The sequence below is a fragment of the Lygodium microphyllum genome, unplaced genomic scaffold (assembly GCF_053477565.2).
Source record: "Lygodium microphyllum isolate KBCC unplaced genomic scaffold, Lygodium_microphyllum_v1.1.10 scaffold_36, whole genome shotgun sequence".
Taxonomy (NCBI): domain Eukaryota; kingdom Viridiplantae; phylum Streptophyta; class Polypodiopsida; order Schizaeales; family Lygodiaceae; genus Lygodium; species Lygodium microphyllum.
In genome coordinates, this window is record NW_028229519.1 from 1,603,808 (window position 1) to 1,618,709 (window position 14,902).

A 14,902-nucleotide genomic window follows, 5' to 3' on the forward strand; every position below is an offset into this window, starting at 1 on the left:
ATTGCCCATAGAATTGGCGAATTCTAACATACTCAAAGAATGAGATAGAGCATAGAAAGCACTTGGACATTGTATTCAATGAACTGGTAAGCATAGGCTCATTATTAATGACAAGAAAAGTGGATTCTTTTTGCATGATATCCACTTTTTGGGGATATTGTATCGGCTGATGGTATTCGTATGTACCCTGCAAAGATTGAGGCAATACGATCATGGCCACCTTTGAAAAATGTACATGAGATCCATAGCTTCTTGGATATATACTCTTACTATAGAAAGTATATACACGGGTTTACTGAAATTGCATCTCCATTGTATGGTTTGCAAAAGAAAAATATGCCATTTAGATGGACAGCACTAGAAATTTCAGCATTTTAAAAGTTAAAAGAAAATATGACTTTTGATTCTATATGGCTGAGTTATGGCTTATAAGAGTCAACTTCTCCATGGTGCAAATAAATATTTGCATGTCTATGAGAAGGAGCTCTTGGCTGTAATTCACGCACTATCTACGTGGAAACATTACTTCTTAGAGACTGATTTTACAATGTAGACAGACCATCAAACTTTGAGATACTTTTTAAAGCAAACAAAGTTAACAGAGAAGCATATGAGATGGGCAAATTTTCTCTCTATGTTTCATTTTCAGATTATACATATTGATGGTAAAAAGAATGTTATGGCTAATGCAATATCACGTAAGCCGCAAATTTCAGTCATGAGCATGGTTTATCACACTGAGTTGGATACTATGAAAGAGCAATATGCTGCTAATTCGGACTTTCAAACGTTTATGATCAACTTTGCAATGTCTAAAGGCATGAGCGCTTTGTGCTGAGAGATAGATTTCTAATGATACATGGAAGACTATGTGTCACAAAGCAATTGAGCCTTGGAGTAATCATTGAAAATCATGCTCCTCTATATGCAAGACATAGAGGTATTCATGCTACAATCAAGGCAATGGAGCATTTCTTCTATTGATCAGCTTTGAGCCATGATGTAAAGCAATTTGTTGGAACATGCATCATATGTCACAAGGTTAAGCATGATAGACAAAAGATGCCATGTTTGTTGCAACACTTGCCTATTCCTGATAGGCCTTGGAAGAGCACTGCTATAGATTTTATTTTTCATCTTCCTAAGACACCTATAAGGAATGATGGAATATGGACTATTATTTGCAGATTTACCAAACAAGCTCATTTCATTCCAGTGAAAAAGAAGATAAATACTGATCATATGGCACAATTGTTTTTGCAACACGTCTTTAAGGATCATGGTATACCAAAGTCCATTGTCAGGATCGAGATCCTCGGATGACTAGTCTATTTTGAAAGAGGTTACTTGAGAATATGGGTACCACACTGAAATTCTCATCATCCTTCCATCTACAAACAGATGGTTAGTCCAAAGAAGCTAATTCCACAGCATTGGATCTTCTAAAGTGCTATGTTTCAAACCATAAGACATAGTGGAGGCAATATTTGCCATTGGTTGAATTCGCATACAACAACACAGTACATAGTTCCACTCTAGCAAAGCTCCATTTGAGATGGTTGAGGATGGCATGAGGGTGCCCTATCTTGCAGACAAAGAATAAGATCTTTGAGGCTAATCGCTATGTGGAAAAGTTGGATGCAACCTATGCAAAGATAAAGCATGCACTTCAAAGATCACAAGAAAAGCAAAAGAAGACAAATCATCGCCATAGATGTACTTTGCAGTTTGCAAAGAGCAATTATATATTGCTCCACTAGCAAAGCTCTATTTGAGTTGATTGAGGGTACAAGAAGATACTACCTATCTTGCAAACTAAGAATAAGATCTTTAAGGCTAATCGCTATATGGAAAACTTGGATGCAGACTATGCAAAGATAAAGTATGCACTTTAGAAATCATAAGAAAAGCAAAAGAAGGCAGTTGATCACTGTAGATGCACTTTGCAATTTGTAGAGGGTGAGTATGTATTATTGTATTTAGAAAAGACAAGGCTAAAAACAATGGAGAAGATCAGTGATATGGCATATCAACTAAAACTACCTCCACATTGATGGATACACAATGTCTTTCATGTCAGTTTGTTAAGGCTTTTCATGGTGATGTACCAGAGGATGTCTTTGCTGAAATTCAGCCTAAGGTTAAGAAGTTGAATGAGATCTTCGTATCCAAGCAAATTTTGGCACATAAGGAAAGAAAGGTCGGAGGTAAAGTTTCTAGGAGATATTTGATGAAGTTTCAGAACTATCCACCAATGGATCAAAGTGGATGGAAAAGGATGACTTGGTAGATCATCCTCAATTGTTGCAATTTTGCCTAGATACCTTCAGTTAGAGCCGACTTTAGATCGAGCTCATTAAGGTTCAGTAGAGTAGAGGTCCAAAGTAGTGCCTGATGCTCAAAGAGGAGGTAGCACTTCCACTCCATCGGTTGTGGACTACTCTCATCTATAGTGAATCTTGGATATTCAGCATGCATCTAAGATACTGGTAACTATGCTGACAATATGTCTGACATGAGGTCGCTACTCAATATACTAGTCACTATGAGGCGTATGCAAATGAGTATGGGTTTCACCATGGCACTAAAACTAGCACGCTTTTGGCTTTTGAGTTTGCTTTTGTGCCAAATAGAATTAAAGCTAATGGACGGACGCCCAAGAAGTCAGGCATACCCAATACAATGTCCAAATACAAATATCTAAATCGTGTGCCCATGCGCATACAAAAATAATAAATAAATATCAAACGCCTTGATAAATAGGCGCGACAAAATATAGGCGCCATGCCTAAGGTATACGCCCATCAAAATATATAGATGATAACTCGAATACACGCTATCCTCCAACGCTTTCCTCCGCCACTGCTACTATCTCTACACATTAACTGAAGCATTCACAATCGTTAGTAAAATAATACAATTAAACCGACAAAAGTAAATACCTAGCAGTCTTCAACTGCATAAATAAATCAATTGGTTAGAAATCAATCCTAACCTTAATTTATCAAGAGTGCGTATTCTAAACTCATAAACGCTTATTAATTTAAATATGTATTTTGCGGACTCATCCGCTATGGAATCACCCATGTACACACTAAATTAACGAAACACCCGAAAAGGATAGGTGTCCCCATTGACTTCTCGCACAAAGAATCCACTTTGTGTATGAGCCCCGGTAATAAAAGTTTACGGAATCTACCGTAAAACCTCACGGAATCCACCGTGGCATGGAATCCACTGTGAAATATGCCTCCTGGCATCATACCCCCGGGGTGGGATAGCAATTGTCCTCAATTACTATTAGCTCAATGTGGAGCTAACAGAGTGGGGAAAGCATTTAAGTCTCTAGCGTGCATCCATTGGGCCTCTTCAACATGATGGTTTTTAAACTTGACCAAATATCTAGAATATCTACGGCAAGTTCTAGTGGTCATAAAGTCAGTATCTATAATAGCTTCAAGCTCAAGGATTTCAGTCTCTTCATCTAACAAAGGTGGGTTTTCATAGACAAGGTGTACAGGTAATTGGCCTCTAAAGGATCGTAATAAACTAATATGAAAGATGTTGTGAATTTTCCAATGTGGTAGTAGTTCTAGTTTAAATGCATTGTCATTGATTTTGTGTGTGATTTTGAATGATCCATAGAATCTAGGTGCTAATTTCACAACTGGGTGTTTATCTACACTTTGTAATCTACATTTTTCTATTCTTAACCAAACATAGTCATCAACTTTAAAATTCATGGCCTGTTTTTTCTTATTTGCTTGTCTTGTATATGATTACTGGGCTTTGGCAATCATATATTTAACCTCATCAAAAATAGTAGCGTGCATGTTAGTAATATCATCAGTAGTCTGAATTTTATTTGATAAAGATACAACAGGTGTAGACAATCTATAACCATAAATAACTTCAAATGATGCTTTCTTTGTAGCTGTGTGTGGAGTATTGTTATATGCAAACTGAAGTAAATATAGATGTGTATCCCATGTGTGTGGTTTTGAAATAGTATAAGCACGTAAAAGATCTAAAATAGTACTGTTAGTAGCTTCTATTTGACCATTTGTTTCAGGATGAAATGCAGATGAAAAATCAATCTTTGTTCCTAAGTTAGCAAACAAAGTAATCCAAAAATTATTACAGAATCTAGAATCACGATCAGAAATAATAACTTTTGGTAAACCATAATTTGTAAATATAGTTTTCAAAAACAATTGAGCTGCTTGAGATGCAGTTAAAGTTTTCTTGCATGGAATGAAATATGCTTATTTGCTAAACATGTCTACAACAGTCCAAATCATATCATGGTTAGCTTTAGTATTAGGTAAATCAATAATAAAATCCATAAAAATCCGTTCCCATGGTCGTGATGGAATAGATAAAGGTATTAGTAAACCATGCTGTTTACCATGATGTCTTTTAACTCTTTGACAGACTCAACATTCAGAAACAAAATTAGATATATTAGTATCCATATGTGACCAATAAAAATCTTTAGTTAATGTACGTAAAGTAGATATAATACCTCTATGACCTTGATATGGAGGACAATGAATCTCATTCAAAACAAAAGATCTAAATGGAACTGTAACACATAATCTCTTTTCATAAAACATGAATTCATTATTGTAAGACAGCGAATCAATAGGAATCCAATTATTTGCAACTAATTTATTCCAATCAAATTGAAAAGTAAGATCCTGATTATAAGTATATTTCATAGGGATAAGGGAATCAAATGATATCACAGAGATATTATGAATTGTTGGTAATCTATTTAAAGCGTCGGCTACTACATTCTCTTTTCCTGATTGATATTGTATAAGGAGATGAAAACTTTGAATGAAAACTGCCCATTTAATATGTCGGTCAGATATTTGGGGTTGTCTAAGGAGATGTCTAATACTTTGTTGGTCAGTTTTAATCATAAATTCAGAACCTATTAAGTAATGTTTCCATTGACGTAAAGCTTCTACTACAGCTAGCAATTCTTTATCGTAGGTAGAGTATTTAAGTTCAGATGGTTTCAGTTTACAGCTAGAGTAGGCTATGGGATGGTTATCTTGCACAAGTACGGCTCCTATTCCAGATCCGCTAGCATCAGTAACTACTAAAAAGAATAGTCTATTGAAATCAGGTAGTTATAATACAAGAGCATGGGTTTATGCATATTTCAATAAATCAAAAGATTTTTGTTGATTATCAGATCAGTTATAAACAATACCCTTCTTTAAAAGTTTAGTCAAAGGTAAAGCAAGTAATGAAAAATTTCGCACAAACTTTCTGTAAAAACTAACAAGATCTAGAAAAAAACGTAACTCATGCACATTTTTTGGTATGGGCCAATTTAAAATTGCTTCTATCTTTTTAAGATCAACCTTAATACCTTCTGATGACACAATATGACCTAGATATTCAATTTCTGTTTGAAAGAATTCACTCTTTTTTTAATTAGCATATAATTGATTATCTTTTAACAACTTGAAAACTAAAAACAGATGTTCATAATGCTCATTCTCATTTTTACTGAATACTAATATATCATCAAAGAATACTATAGCACAATGCTGATATTTCAAGAATATGCGATTCATCATTTCGACTAAATGTAGCAGGTGCATTAGTCAATCCAAAAGGCATCACTAGAAATTTATAATTTTCAAATTGTGTTCTAAATGCAATCTTGAATATATCAGCTTTATCCAATCTCACTTTATGATAACCAGATTTAAGATCTATCTTACTGAATATGGCAAAATCTTGTAGTTTATCCATAAGATCATCTACCCTAGGAATCGGATATCTATTCTTAATTGTAATTTTATTCAGGGCACGATAATCAATGCACATGCGATAAGTATTATTCCTCTTCTTTACTAATAAAACAGGTGCGTCAAATGGAGAACTACTAGGTCTAATTAAATCCTCTGTTTAGCAATTATTCTACTTGATTTTGAATTTCTTTATGTTTAATTTAATTATGCATATATGGTGCTTTACATGGTGGTTGTGTACCAAAAATTAAATCTATTTTGTGATCTTCAGATCGTGAATGTGGTAGTCCAGATGGTAAATCATTAGCAAAATAATCTTTAAATTGAGCAAAAAATTGTTTAAGCCTAAGATGCATATGTTTTTCTTTAGCTTGAAGTTCATTCACCCAATTTTACGCAATACACGTTTAGCTTGAGTATGAGTAAGCAATGGAAAATTATTGGATGCGTGCATACCATGCAATGTAATTTGTTTTCCTTGAAAATAAATTTTAATTGAATGCGTTAAATAATCTATATCAGGATTATACTGATGACGCCAAGGCATACCTAGGATAATATCACTAGACTGCAAAGGTACAACTAGGAAATTTCTTCGTTCAGTGTATTAACCAATTTTAATTTCTAAGTTACGCACCTCTTGTGTTCCATTATATCTTATGCCTAGGAATGCTGCTTTAATGCGATAATGTGTAAAAACAATTTGTAATTTCAATTCTTTCACTAACTTTGCAGAAATAAGATCATGTGTACTATCATCATCATGCAAAATAATCTTTTCTTTACCATACACTAAACATTTTATTGTCAACAAAGAATATGGAGTTGATACCTGGTGAAATATCCGAAGGAGTAGCAATGTCGTCATCATCTTCTGTAAAGTCAAGCATTTCCTCACATTCTTCATCTTCCATTACTCCAAGATAATTGATATGGACAGGTGGTTTCTTCGATTGACAATTGACTTCTAGATGTCCAGGTTGATGGCATTTGTAACAAACTACAGGTTTGGCTTTAGATACATTGTTGGCAATGACAGGAAGTCTAGGAATATTAGGATTTGACTGTGAGAATGGCTAAGGATTTTGATTGGTATTTGATGGCAAAGCAAGTGGTCGTATCCAAGACTTACGGAATGTAGATGGAAAAAAACGACTTTGATTGAATCTTCTAAAATTTGAATTGAATTACTTGGAACCATAGTTACCATTAGCTTAAAATTGTTGTGGACGCTTGTCTCTTCCTCGAATCTTGTCTTCAGTGTCATGAGCCAAGGAAATTGCATCTTCAAGGGTTGTTGACTCGAACATATTGACTTCAGCATAATAATGTCCAAGTAAGCCAAACATAAAATTGTGTTTATGAGTCACTTCAGATACGTCTTCTAGCATACGTAGTTGCAGTACGACATTCCAAAAACATTCAGTGTATTGGGAAATAGGTTCACGATCTCTTTGCTGTAGAAGATCCCATTGTTTTATGGCTTTTTCATGGAATTGGAGAGGAAGGAAATTCTGCAGAAACTTCTTCTTGAAACTCTCTCAGGTAGTGGAACAATCAATGCTATTGCGAACCACAGTCCACCAAAGAGATGCTCAATCGACTAAATGATTAGTGACACATTTAATTTTGTCATTTTCAGCATATGTCTCTTCATGAAAGCAATCATCAAACTGACTGATAAATGCAAGTACAGTCTTTCCATCTCGAGTTCCATTGAAAGTACGAAATTTGAAATTTCTTTTACTTATCTTTGTTTCTTTGCGGATGGATTGAGCTTCGAGTGTTACATCGATGATACGTCGAATAAGATCTTCGAGTTGTGGTCCATCTTTATCGGTGGTAGATCGTCGCAAATTGGCCAATTGAACTTCCAAAGCTTGTCGGACTCTTCGTTCTTCATCAAGCTGCATCATAATTAAATCCAATTTTTGTTCCATCGTAGGTTCAGAAAGATCACCTTCAGCCATTAAATCGTCCATATTTTATTCCGTCATCCTATAAAAATCCAAAAGACCTCACGCTCTCGAAATCTGATTAGCGAGATGAGCGTAGCTCAAAGTCGGGTATACAAGGCTTATAGATTTTTTGTTTGGCTTTTTCAGTCTTTGTCTTTTGCGGTTGCGATGTTCGTAGTCTTCGTAGAAATTGCGTATGACCTTCTGCGTGTGCTGAAACTGGTTCAGCAAGTCTGTGTATGTGAACAGAGTCTTCTAGGGAACAATTTTGTGATTCTGTGCTTCTGCGCAGGAACAGTCTTTATGGGAGTAATTGAGATAAGTCAGTTTTGATCCTCTGTGACTTACAGGACTTGCAAAGTAAGTAAGTTTGAACTTGGGAAGCTAGAGAGCCTTAGTAGACTTGTAAGGCTAAGAAGCTTTAAACTTTTGAAGCCGTCATAGAAATTTAGGATATGAATATATCCTCGACGGATTCGTCGCTGCCTAGCACATGCCGCTGCCGTCGATTTTCAGTTTTAATAAGCTAAGCTTTTTAAAGCTTAGTTCTAAGCTTTGACTTTAAGCTTAAACTTTTTTAAGATATGGAAGCTTATCTGTTGACTATAGAAAAAATAACTTGGAGAGGGAGATGTAGAAGTGGTCCTCCGCCTCCTCAGGCCGGTCTTTCGCGATCAGAGGCTGCAGACAGAGGTTCTTGACCGCCAGGAATCCACCCGTATCGACCGTTCGCGATGAAACTCACTGTAGAGCTTGATCGTTCCAGAAGCTCCGCCTTCGCGCAAAATGGGTAGCGATTGGAAACTCTCAATCTCAGCTTCACTCTGATACCACTGGTATGAACAAGAGACTAATTTGATGCAAAAAGTAGAGTTCTTTTGTTCTTGGGGACCTTCTGACGCTCACTACGCGCGCTTACGGCATCCGATCTGTGTACCAGGATATCAATCTTAGCTCCACAATTTGAACCTGCCACACTTCAATCGATGCGTCAAGGAAGTCCCTCTCTGGATTATATGCATCTGTGTAGACATATAGATCAGGCATGGCTGCCCTATCTCACCACCCTTTCACACTCCCTCTAGCATTGGAGAGTCATGAGGGATGTCATCATCACCACTACTAGAAAGCCATTGAGAAAGGAGCCATCAATCCCTTTCCACGATCTGAAAAAGCTGATATTTTCCGCGCCTTGGATTTCTTCTTGGCTGGAGGATCCAAATCTGAGTCAAAGATAGATGATGACTCGTTGGAGGAGTCCACGTTCTGCTTCATCTTCTTCACCTTCTTCTTCCTGGAAGCTGCTAACTCGTTGCAATCCTTCTGTAAATGACATTTCTTCCCACAATGGTAATACTGGGTCTTTGACTTCTTCTTCTTTGAAATCCTCTCTGAAGCTGTAAAAGCCTCACTAGAACCTCCATGAAACTTATCATCAATGGATGTGTGCAGAGGAGCCATCTATAGAGCATTTAGAAGAGAAGTGCAGAAAAGAAGAGATTTGGAGAGGAAACACAACCAAACCACAAGCACAGACTGCAAAAAATGAGAGTTTGCATGCAATATTCACCAAAATCTGACCAAAACAAGAAGAAATCTGCTACGAAAAGGTAAAAAAGCAACCAAAAACCACCTGAAACAGCAAAAACGGCCTAATATTGCAATCACCCAACCAAGAGGAGATGCAAAAACACTAAATCGCAGGCTGAAACTAACACGCAGGAGAGGGGTTGACGCAAGTGGTACGAATGCTAACACCATTAAAAACGCAAGAAAAACAAGTCGCTTGGTTGAAGCAACAATTGCCTATTCAATATTGGTCAAAAAAATCTTAAAATCAGCAAAGAAAACACAGCAGGAGGATAAAACCTGAAATCTAATATTATGTCAAAAGTGGAGTAGCAATGGAAGCGTAAATATATGATGTAATAAACTGCTGAAACACAAGACAAAAGAGAAAAAGAAAGAAAAAACACAATACAGATGAGAACTCAAATGTATGCTCGGGAAATGGAATACACATATCCAACACGAGACAACCGCATACAACAACGAGTCACTAGCTGCGTGGGCAAGCACCGGCACTGGCTCCTCTTTCCACGGAGTCTCCACACATGTGATGGCAGATAAGTCATTGAGTGAGAAGGAGGAGTCTGAATATATATGACAAAAATATGTCCTCAATATGATCACGTCGGCCAACATTTAATGCTGAATATAACCAAAATGAAGACCATAAGAAATGCCTAAAATATCCTAAATAATGTGCCCAGCCTCTACAGGCACAAACTCACACATGAGCTGACATATCTACTAACAATTCAAGCTTGGAGCTAGTTTGCAGTTTAGGTTCATGATGGGATGTTTGATAGAGAGTGGTATTTGCTCCATAGTGTATTCTCACATGAGAGAACACTTTGGTAATCTAGTCGAATCCATGGTCATGATAGTGTGTCAAAAATAACGTTGATACCATGTCAAAATAAGCAACAGTGCAAAGAGATAGTAGGGTTCGTAAGAAGTGACACAGAGTGTGTACGGCAAACACTGAGAGAGAAGAGAAACTCAAAAAAACAAAATGAACACAATGATGATGCACTAAATCATGCTATGAGAAGAAAAGGTGATACAACGAAGCTGACGCTTGAGATAATTGCACTGTCCTATTTGAATCAAGCAGCAATACCTATGGGAAATCTACACAGTAAAGGGAGCGAAACGCAATCCTCCAAGCAATGGGCTATCGAAGTAATCACTTGAAGGTGAAAGACAGCTATCAAGGGAGTAAACCCCAGCCCTCTGATGCCATCGGAGATGTGGAAGATCATCGCCAGATATTGAGGGAGCGAACCACAATCCTTTGATACCGGGGAATGCCCTGGGCAGCAAAATGCACATCCCAGAGTGTCGAAGCTGTCAAACACAAGGAGAGCAGCCCAAATGTTGATGCCAAGTGGATAATGATGATGGAAGATGAGCCGGCGGGCTGCAAAAACACTTGTCCAATAGCCTCTATGATAGACGAGTGACGCTAGGTGATGGAGGAGGAGCCAAGCTACAAAAATGCAAGTTCCAACAGCCTCTGTGATAGATGAGTGACGCTAGGTGATGGAGGATGAGCCAGGCTACAAAAACACAAGTCCCAACAGCCCCTGTGATAGATGAGTGACGTCACGTGATGAAGGAGCTAGGTTGCAAAAACGCATGTTTCAACAGCCCCAGTGATTAGCAGCCAAAGCAATATGGTTTTTTCATTAAGTGTGTGGATATTGTAACTTTTTTGGTGGCCACAAGCATTTTAGCTACCAATCCGGAATCACTACCACCATTACTACCTACCACTAATGCTTAGATTATGTTAATGTACTATGTACATGAGGTAAGGAGGCCACTAATGCTTAGATTATGTTAATGTACTATGTACATGAGGTAAGGAGGCGAAGTCTCCAAGATTACCAACACCGTGCTAATATTAGAAACATCAATTGATCTATCTGGCCCATAAAGAAGTAATTACAAGGAGGCCAAGTCTCGGTACGCCAATATTCGAAACATCAATTGATCTATCTGGCCCACAAAGACGGAATTACAAAAAGATTTTGAAAATTTGCTTACGAACGAAGGATGTCCATATAATGCGCTTCTATACCACTATCACTACCAATTAACAACTACTGTTGTCTTATCAAAAGCACTCCTTCACAATGAATCAAAGTAGGGCTTGCCTCTATTCTCTCCCGTTTTTGCTGGCGTTTGGACTTCTTTACTGTAGAGATTTTGGAAGCCCCGCCATCGTTCTTCTCTGATTGAGTATCATTTTTGGTCCCTTCCAAATCCTGGTCAGGCAAAGATGCACTCGCAATGACGCGAACCCCGGCGGCACGAAGAAACTCGCGTTTGACAGGAGCTCTCCCTTTGGCAATCAATTCCAAGGCAGAAGAATGAGCATCGGGAAGAAGCTCCACGGGCGTCTCGTCGGCCTTCTCTTCTCCTTCTACCTCGTTCACGGCGGCACCATCGTCCGTTGAAGCCGCAGGGACTTTCACCGCATGGTCCTCGTCCAGCTCCGTCATTGACTGCCGCGGCGAGGTTGGAATGGAATGGATGTCCTGTGCAGCTTCCATAACAGATACTAGCTGCGTTTTAAGCCACCGTAGTCATAGTCAGACATATTAGCTTTCTCCCCTTAAGACTTCACTTAGGCTAGGGCCTAGGGTGGTAACAAAAGCATCGTCCATCGTTCAAACAAGTTTGCTTGGTCAGCCTAAGGGCCTCATCATGCCTTTCGACACGAATATATATGTTGTGGGGGAAACGGGCCATATGGTTTGGAGTCCGGTACCCTTCTAGCTCGAACCGCAACCAAACCACTATGCCACAACCCTATTGGTGGCCTAATCATACCTTTGCTTGCTAGGAGCTTCCTGCTCGTACAGGCCAATGAAGTGACATCCTCCAGTAAGAAAGCATGTTGGGGCCAATAGAGTTTCACAAACACATGGAGATTGCAAATTGTTGTCATAGGGTTCAACTTCATTACTATATTGGTCCATCAAACAAACATGTTTGAGTTATTATGGTTTTCACACTTTATGTGTTTTTGCCACAATGGCTATGGTTGCATGTTACAAATTCGTCTCAATCAGATACAATTACCTACGTACATCAATGCAAGCTAGCAAAGGCTCCATCAATAATTTCTATCTTCAAGCTCAAGGTTTTTCCTTTTGTTGACACTATTCTAGTTCTTTTATCTTGAGTGCTTGGCAATTAGTTGGCTCTTTGTTTAGCCATGTTTAGAGTGAGGTGATTGCTAGTTAAGTTGCAAGTGGGGTATGCTTTAAGGCATCTCGAAATTGTGGCTACCATGTGATACTCTCTTTAAAAACATGGAATGTGGGTATATTGCCATTCATAGTTGTCCTTAAGGTACCTTAAATCACAAGTACATCAACCAAACATTTTGAAGATGAACACCCCTAAGATGAATGGGATAAATCGATATAATATTGATTTGATCTATTTCAAAATGGGTAGTTTACATAAAATAATGGCACTAGATTGGTAAGAAAAGTGATGAGATGAATATTAAATGTATGGGGGAGAAAGCCCCAAGTCACACTTCACAAAATTGCATTGAGGTCATAATTGTTTGCTCTTGATAGCTAATGGAGGAGCGACCCATGAGATTCTAAAACATAAGGCATGCTAACACATCACAAAAACTGTTTTAGAGAAAGCAATCAACATAGACAAATAGACAAACAGAACATAGAAAGATAAAGAGTCCTCTCACAAACTTTCATTTTTCAACAAGACATAAGTTACACGGATCCTTATGCTTCTTTTTCTCCTCCATCATTTTCATCTTATTGTTACTACATACATAAACCAAACATCTTTGCCAGTCCTTGCGGATTTTGCATGCACTTGAAAGCATTGTTGTATATTGTGAGACTGCAAGGCAACAATAGCCTTCTATATCCAAAAATAACACTCACAAGATATACATATGGCGGCACAAAAGTACAAGTATAATAAACAAGGAAATTAGTCATAGAGATAGAGAAGATAAGAGAATAGAGACTGGAGAGAAAGAAACAAATATATGTTGAGTGTGCGTGAGAAGCAAGCTTTTCTGGGCAACCTCCATTTGTTGTTCCACATAGTCCACTTATTCCTCCTCTTCTCTTGTGCGCATATCAAGCACCACTACTGCCCCTTATTGACGCCACCACCATCACCACCTCTACCACCGCTGTCACTACCACCTCCACTGCTTCCACCACTACCGTCCCCTTCCATGTTTCTCCCCCGTGTTAATTGCCTCGAGTATAGGTCTCTCTCTCTCTCTCTCTCTCTCTCTCTCTCTCTCTCTCTCTCTCTCTCTCTCTCTCTCTCTCTCTCTCTCTCTCTCTCTCTCTCTCTCTCTCTCTCTCGGCAACTTCTCACTTTCTCCCTCTCTTACACTCACCTTCTCTCTCACTTTCTCTCTCTCCTTGTGTCACTCACAATACATACACATACACACACTCTCTCTCCCTCTCCTCTCTCTCTCTCTCTCTCTCTCTCTCTCTCTCTCTCTCTCTCTCTCTCTCTCTCTCTCTCTCTCTCTCTCTCTCTCTCTCTCTCTCTCTCTCTCTCAATTAGCAACGCCTCTCTTTCTCCCTCTCTCACTCACACACACACTCTCTAAATTAGCAATTTCTCAGTCTCTCCCCCTTCTTAATTTTGCAAGGGTCATCTATCCATGTTTCACAACCCTCTTATTTTTGCAAGGGTCAAGGGTTTGCATGAGATCCATTGTCTTAGACACTTTTAGTTGTTAATATTAGAATAAAAAGAAAATCGCATTGTTAATCTCACATGCATATATACGTTCACATATCTCTCACTTTTATGTGTATGATTTGATATTATATCCTTATATATCACATCCATTGTGCACACATAAGCGAAACCATATCACACATATTTTCACTACTTTCAATTGAGCATTATTGTTATGTGGACTTACTATAAGAGGATAGGGTATCAAATAGTTTATTACACTCACTGCAATAACATGCAATATCTATTGCTTTTCACTTTGTTTGAATAGTTAATATCAAGACAACAATATTACCTCATTGTTACTCAATCCACTGTGCACATATACATTCACATGCATGCATGTTTCTACACTCCACCCTTCCCTATATATTTTGCAAGTGCTTTATTTACATATCTTGTAATATTGTAATTGAGTGAATGCCTATACATAATCTCCTTCACTTGCATATTCTTCTCTCTTTCTCCTCTTCCCTCTCTTCCTCGTTTCATTGGGCTTGTAAATAAACACAATCTAATAATTTTGAAAGTACATATTCATCATGCACATCAAATATCAATCGAGTTCCATTACTGGGGGTGGAATTGGTGATCCCTAACAAAGTCTAGGACTGAACCATGGAAGCACGCTAGCTCAATCAAGTAGGGAAGCATGTGCTCTAGAAGAAGGACAATATCCAATGGGTTTCCCTTAAATGGGGGTGGGCATATAAAGACGTTGGGTGGGTTCATCTGCATCTTCTCCATGCTATCATCCACAAATAGTGTCATTGTTGGGCTGAAGTGCGACCAATCAATGTCATCAAACATTTCATGAAAAGGGGCTTTGTGTAACTCCTT

General features: G+C 38.1%; 1 protein-coding gene across 2 annotated transcripts in view; it reads right to left on the reverse strand.

Annotated features, from left to right (window-relative positions):
- LOC148009159 (tRNA-dihydrouridine(47) synthase [NAD(P)(+)]-like) overlaps window positions 1-11,984 on the reverse strand; it is a 61,447-nt gene extending 49,463 nt beyond the window's left edge. Inside the window, exon 1 of one of the 2 annotated variants that reach the window (XM_087673753.1) lies at window positions 11,458-11,984. In XM_087673753.1, the coding sequence (XP_087529879.1) occupies window positions 11,458-11,856 (399 nt within the window). In that variant the 5' untranslated portion in view covers window positions 11,857-11,984. The remainder of the gene's footprint in view (window positions 1-11,457) is intronic. The other variant, XM_087673752.1, reaches the window with a different exon arrangement.
- Window positions 11,985-14,902: the final 2,918 nt, after the last annotated feature.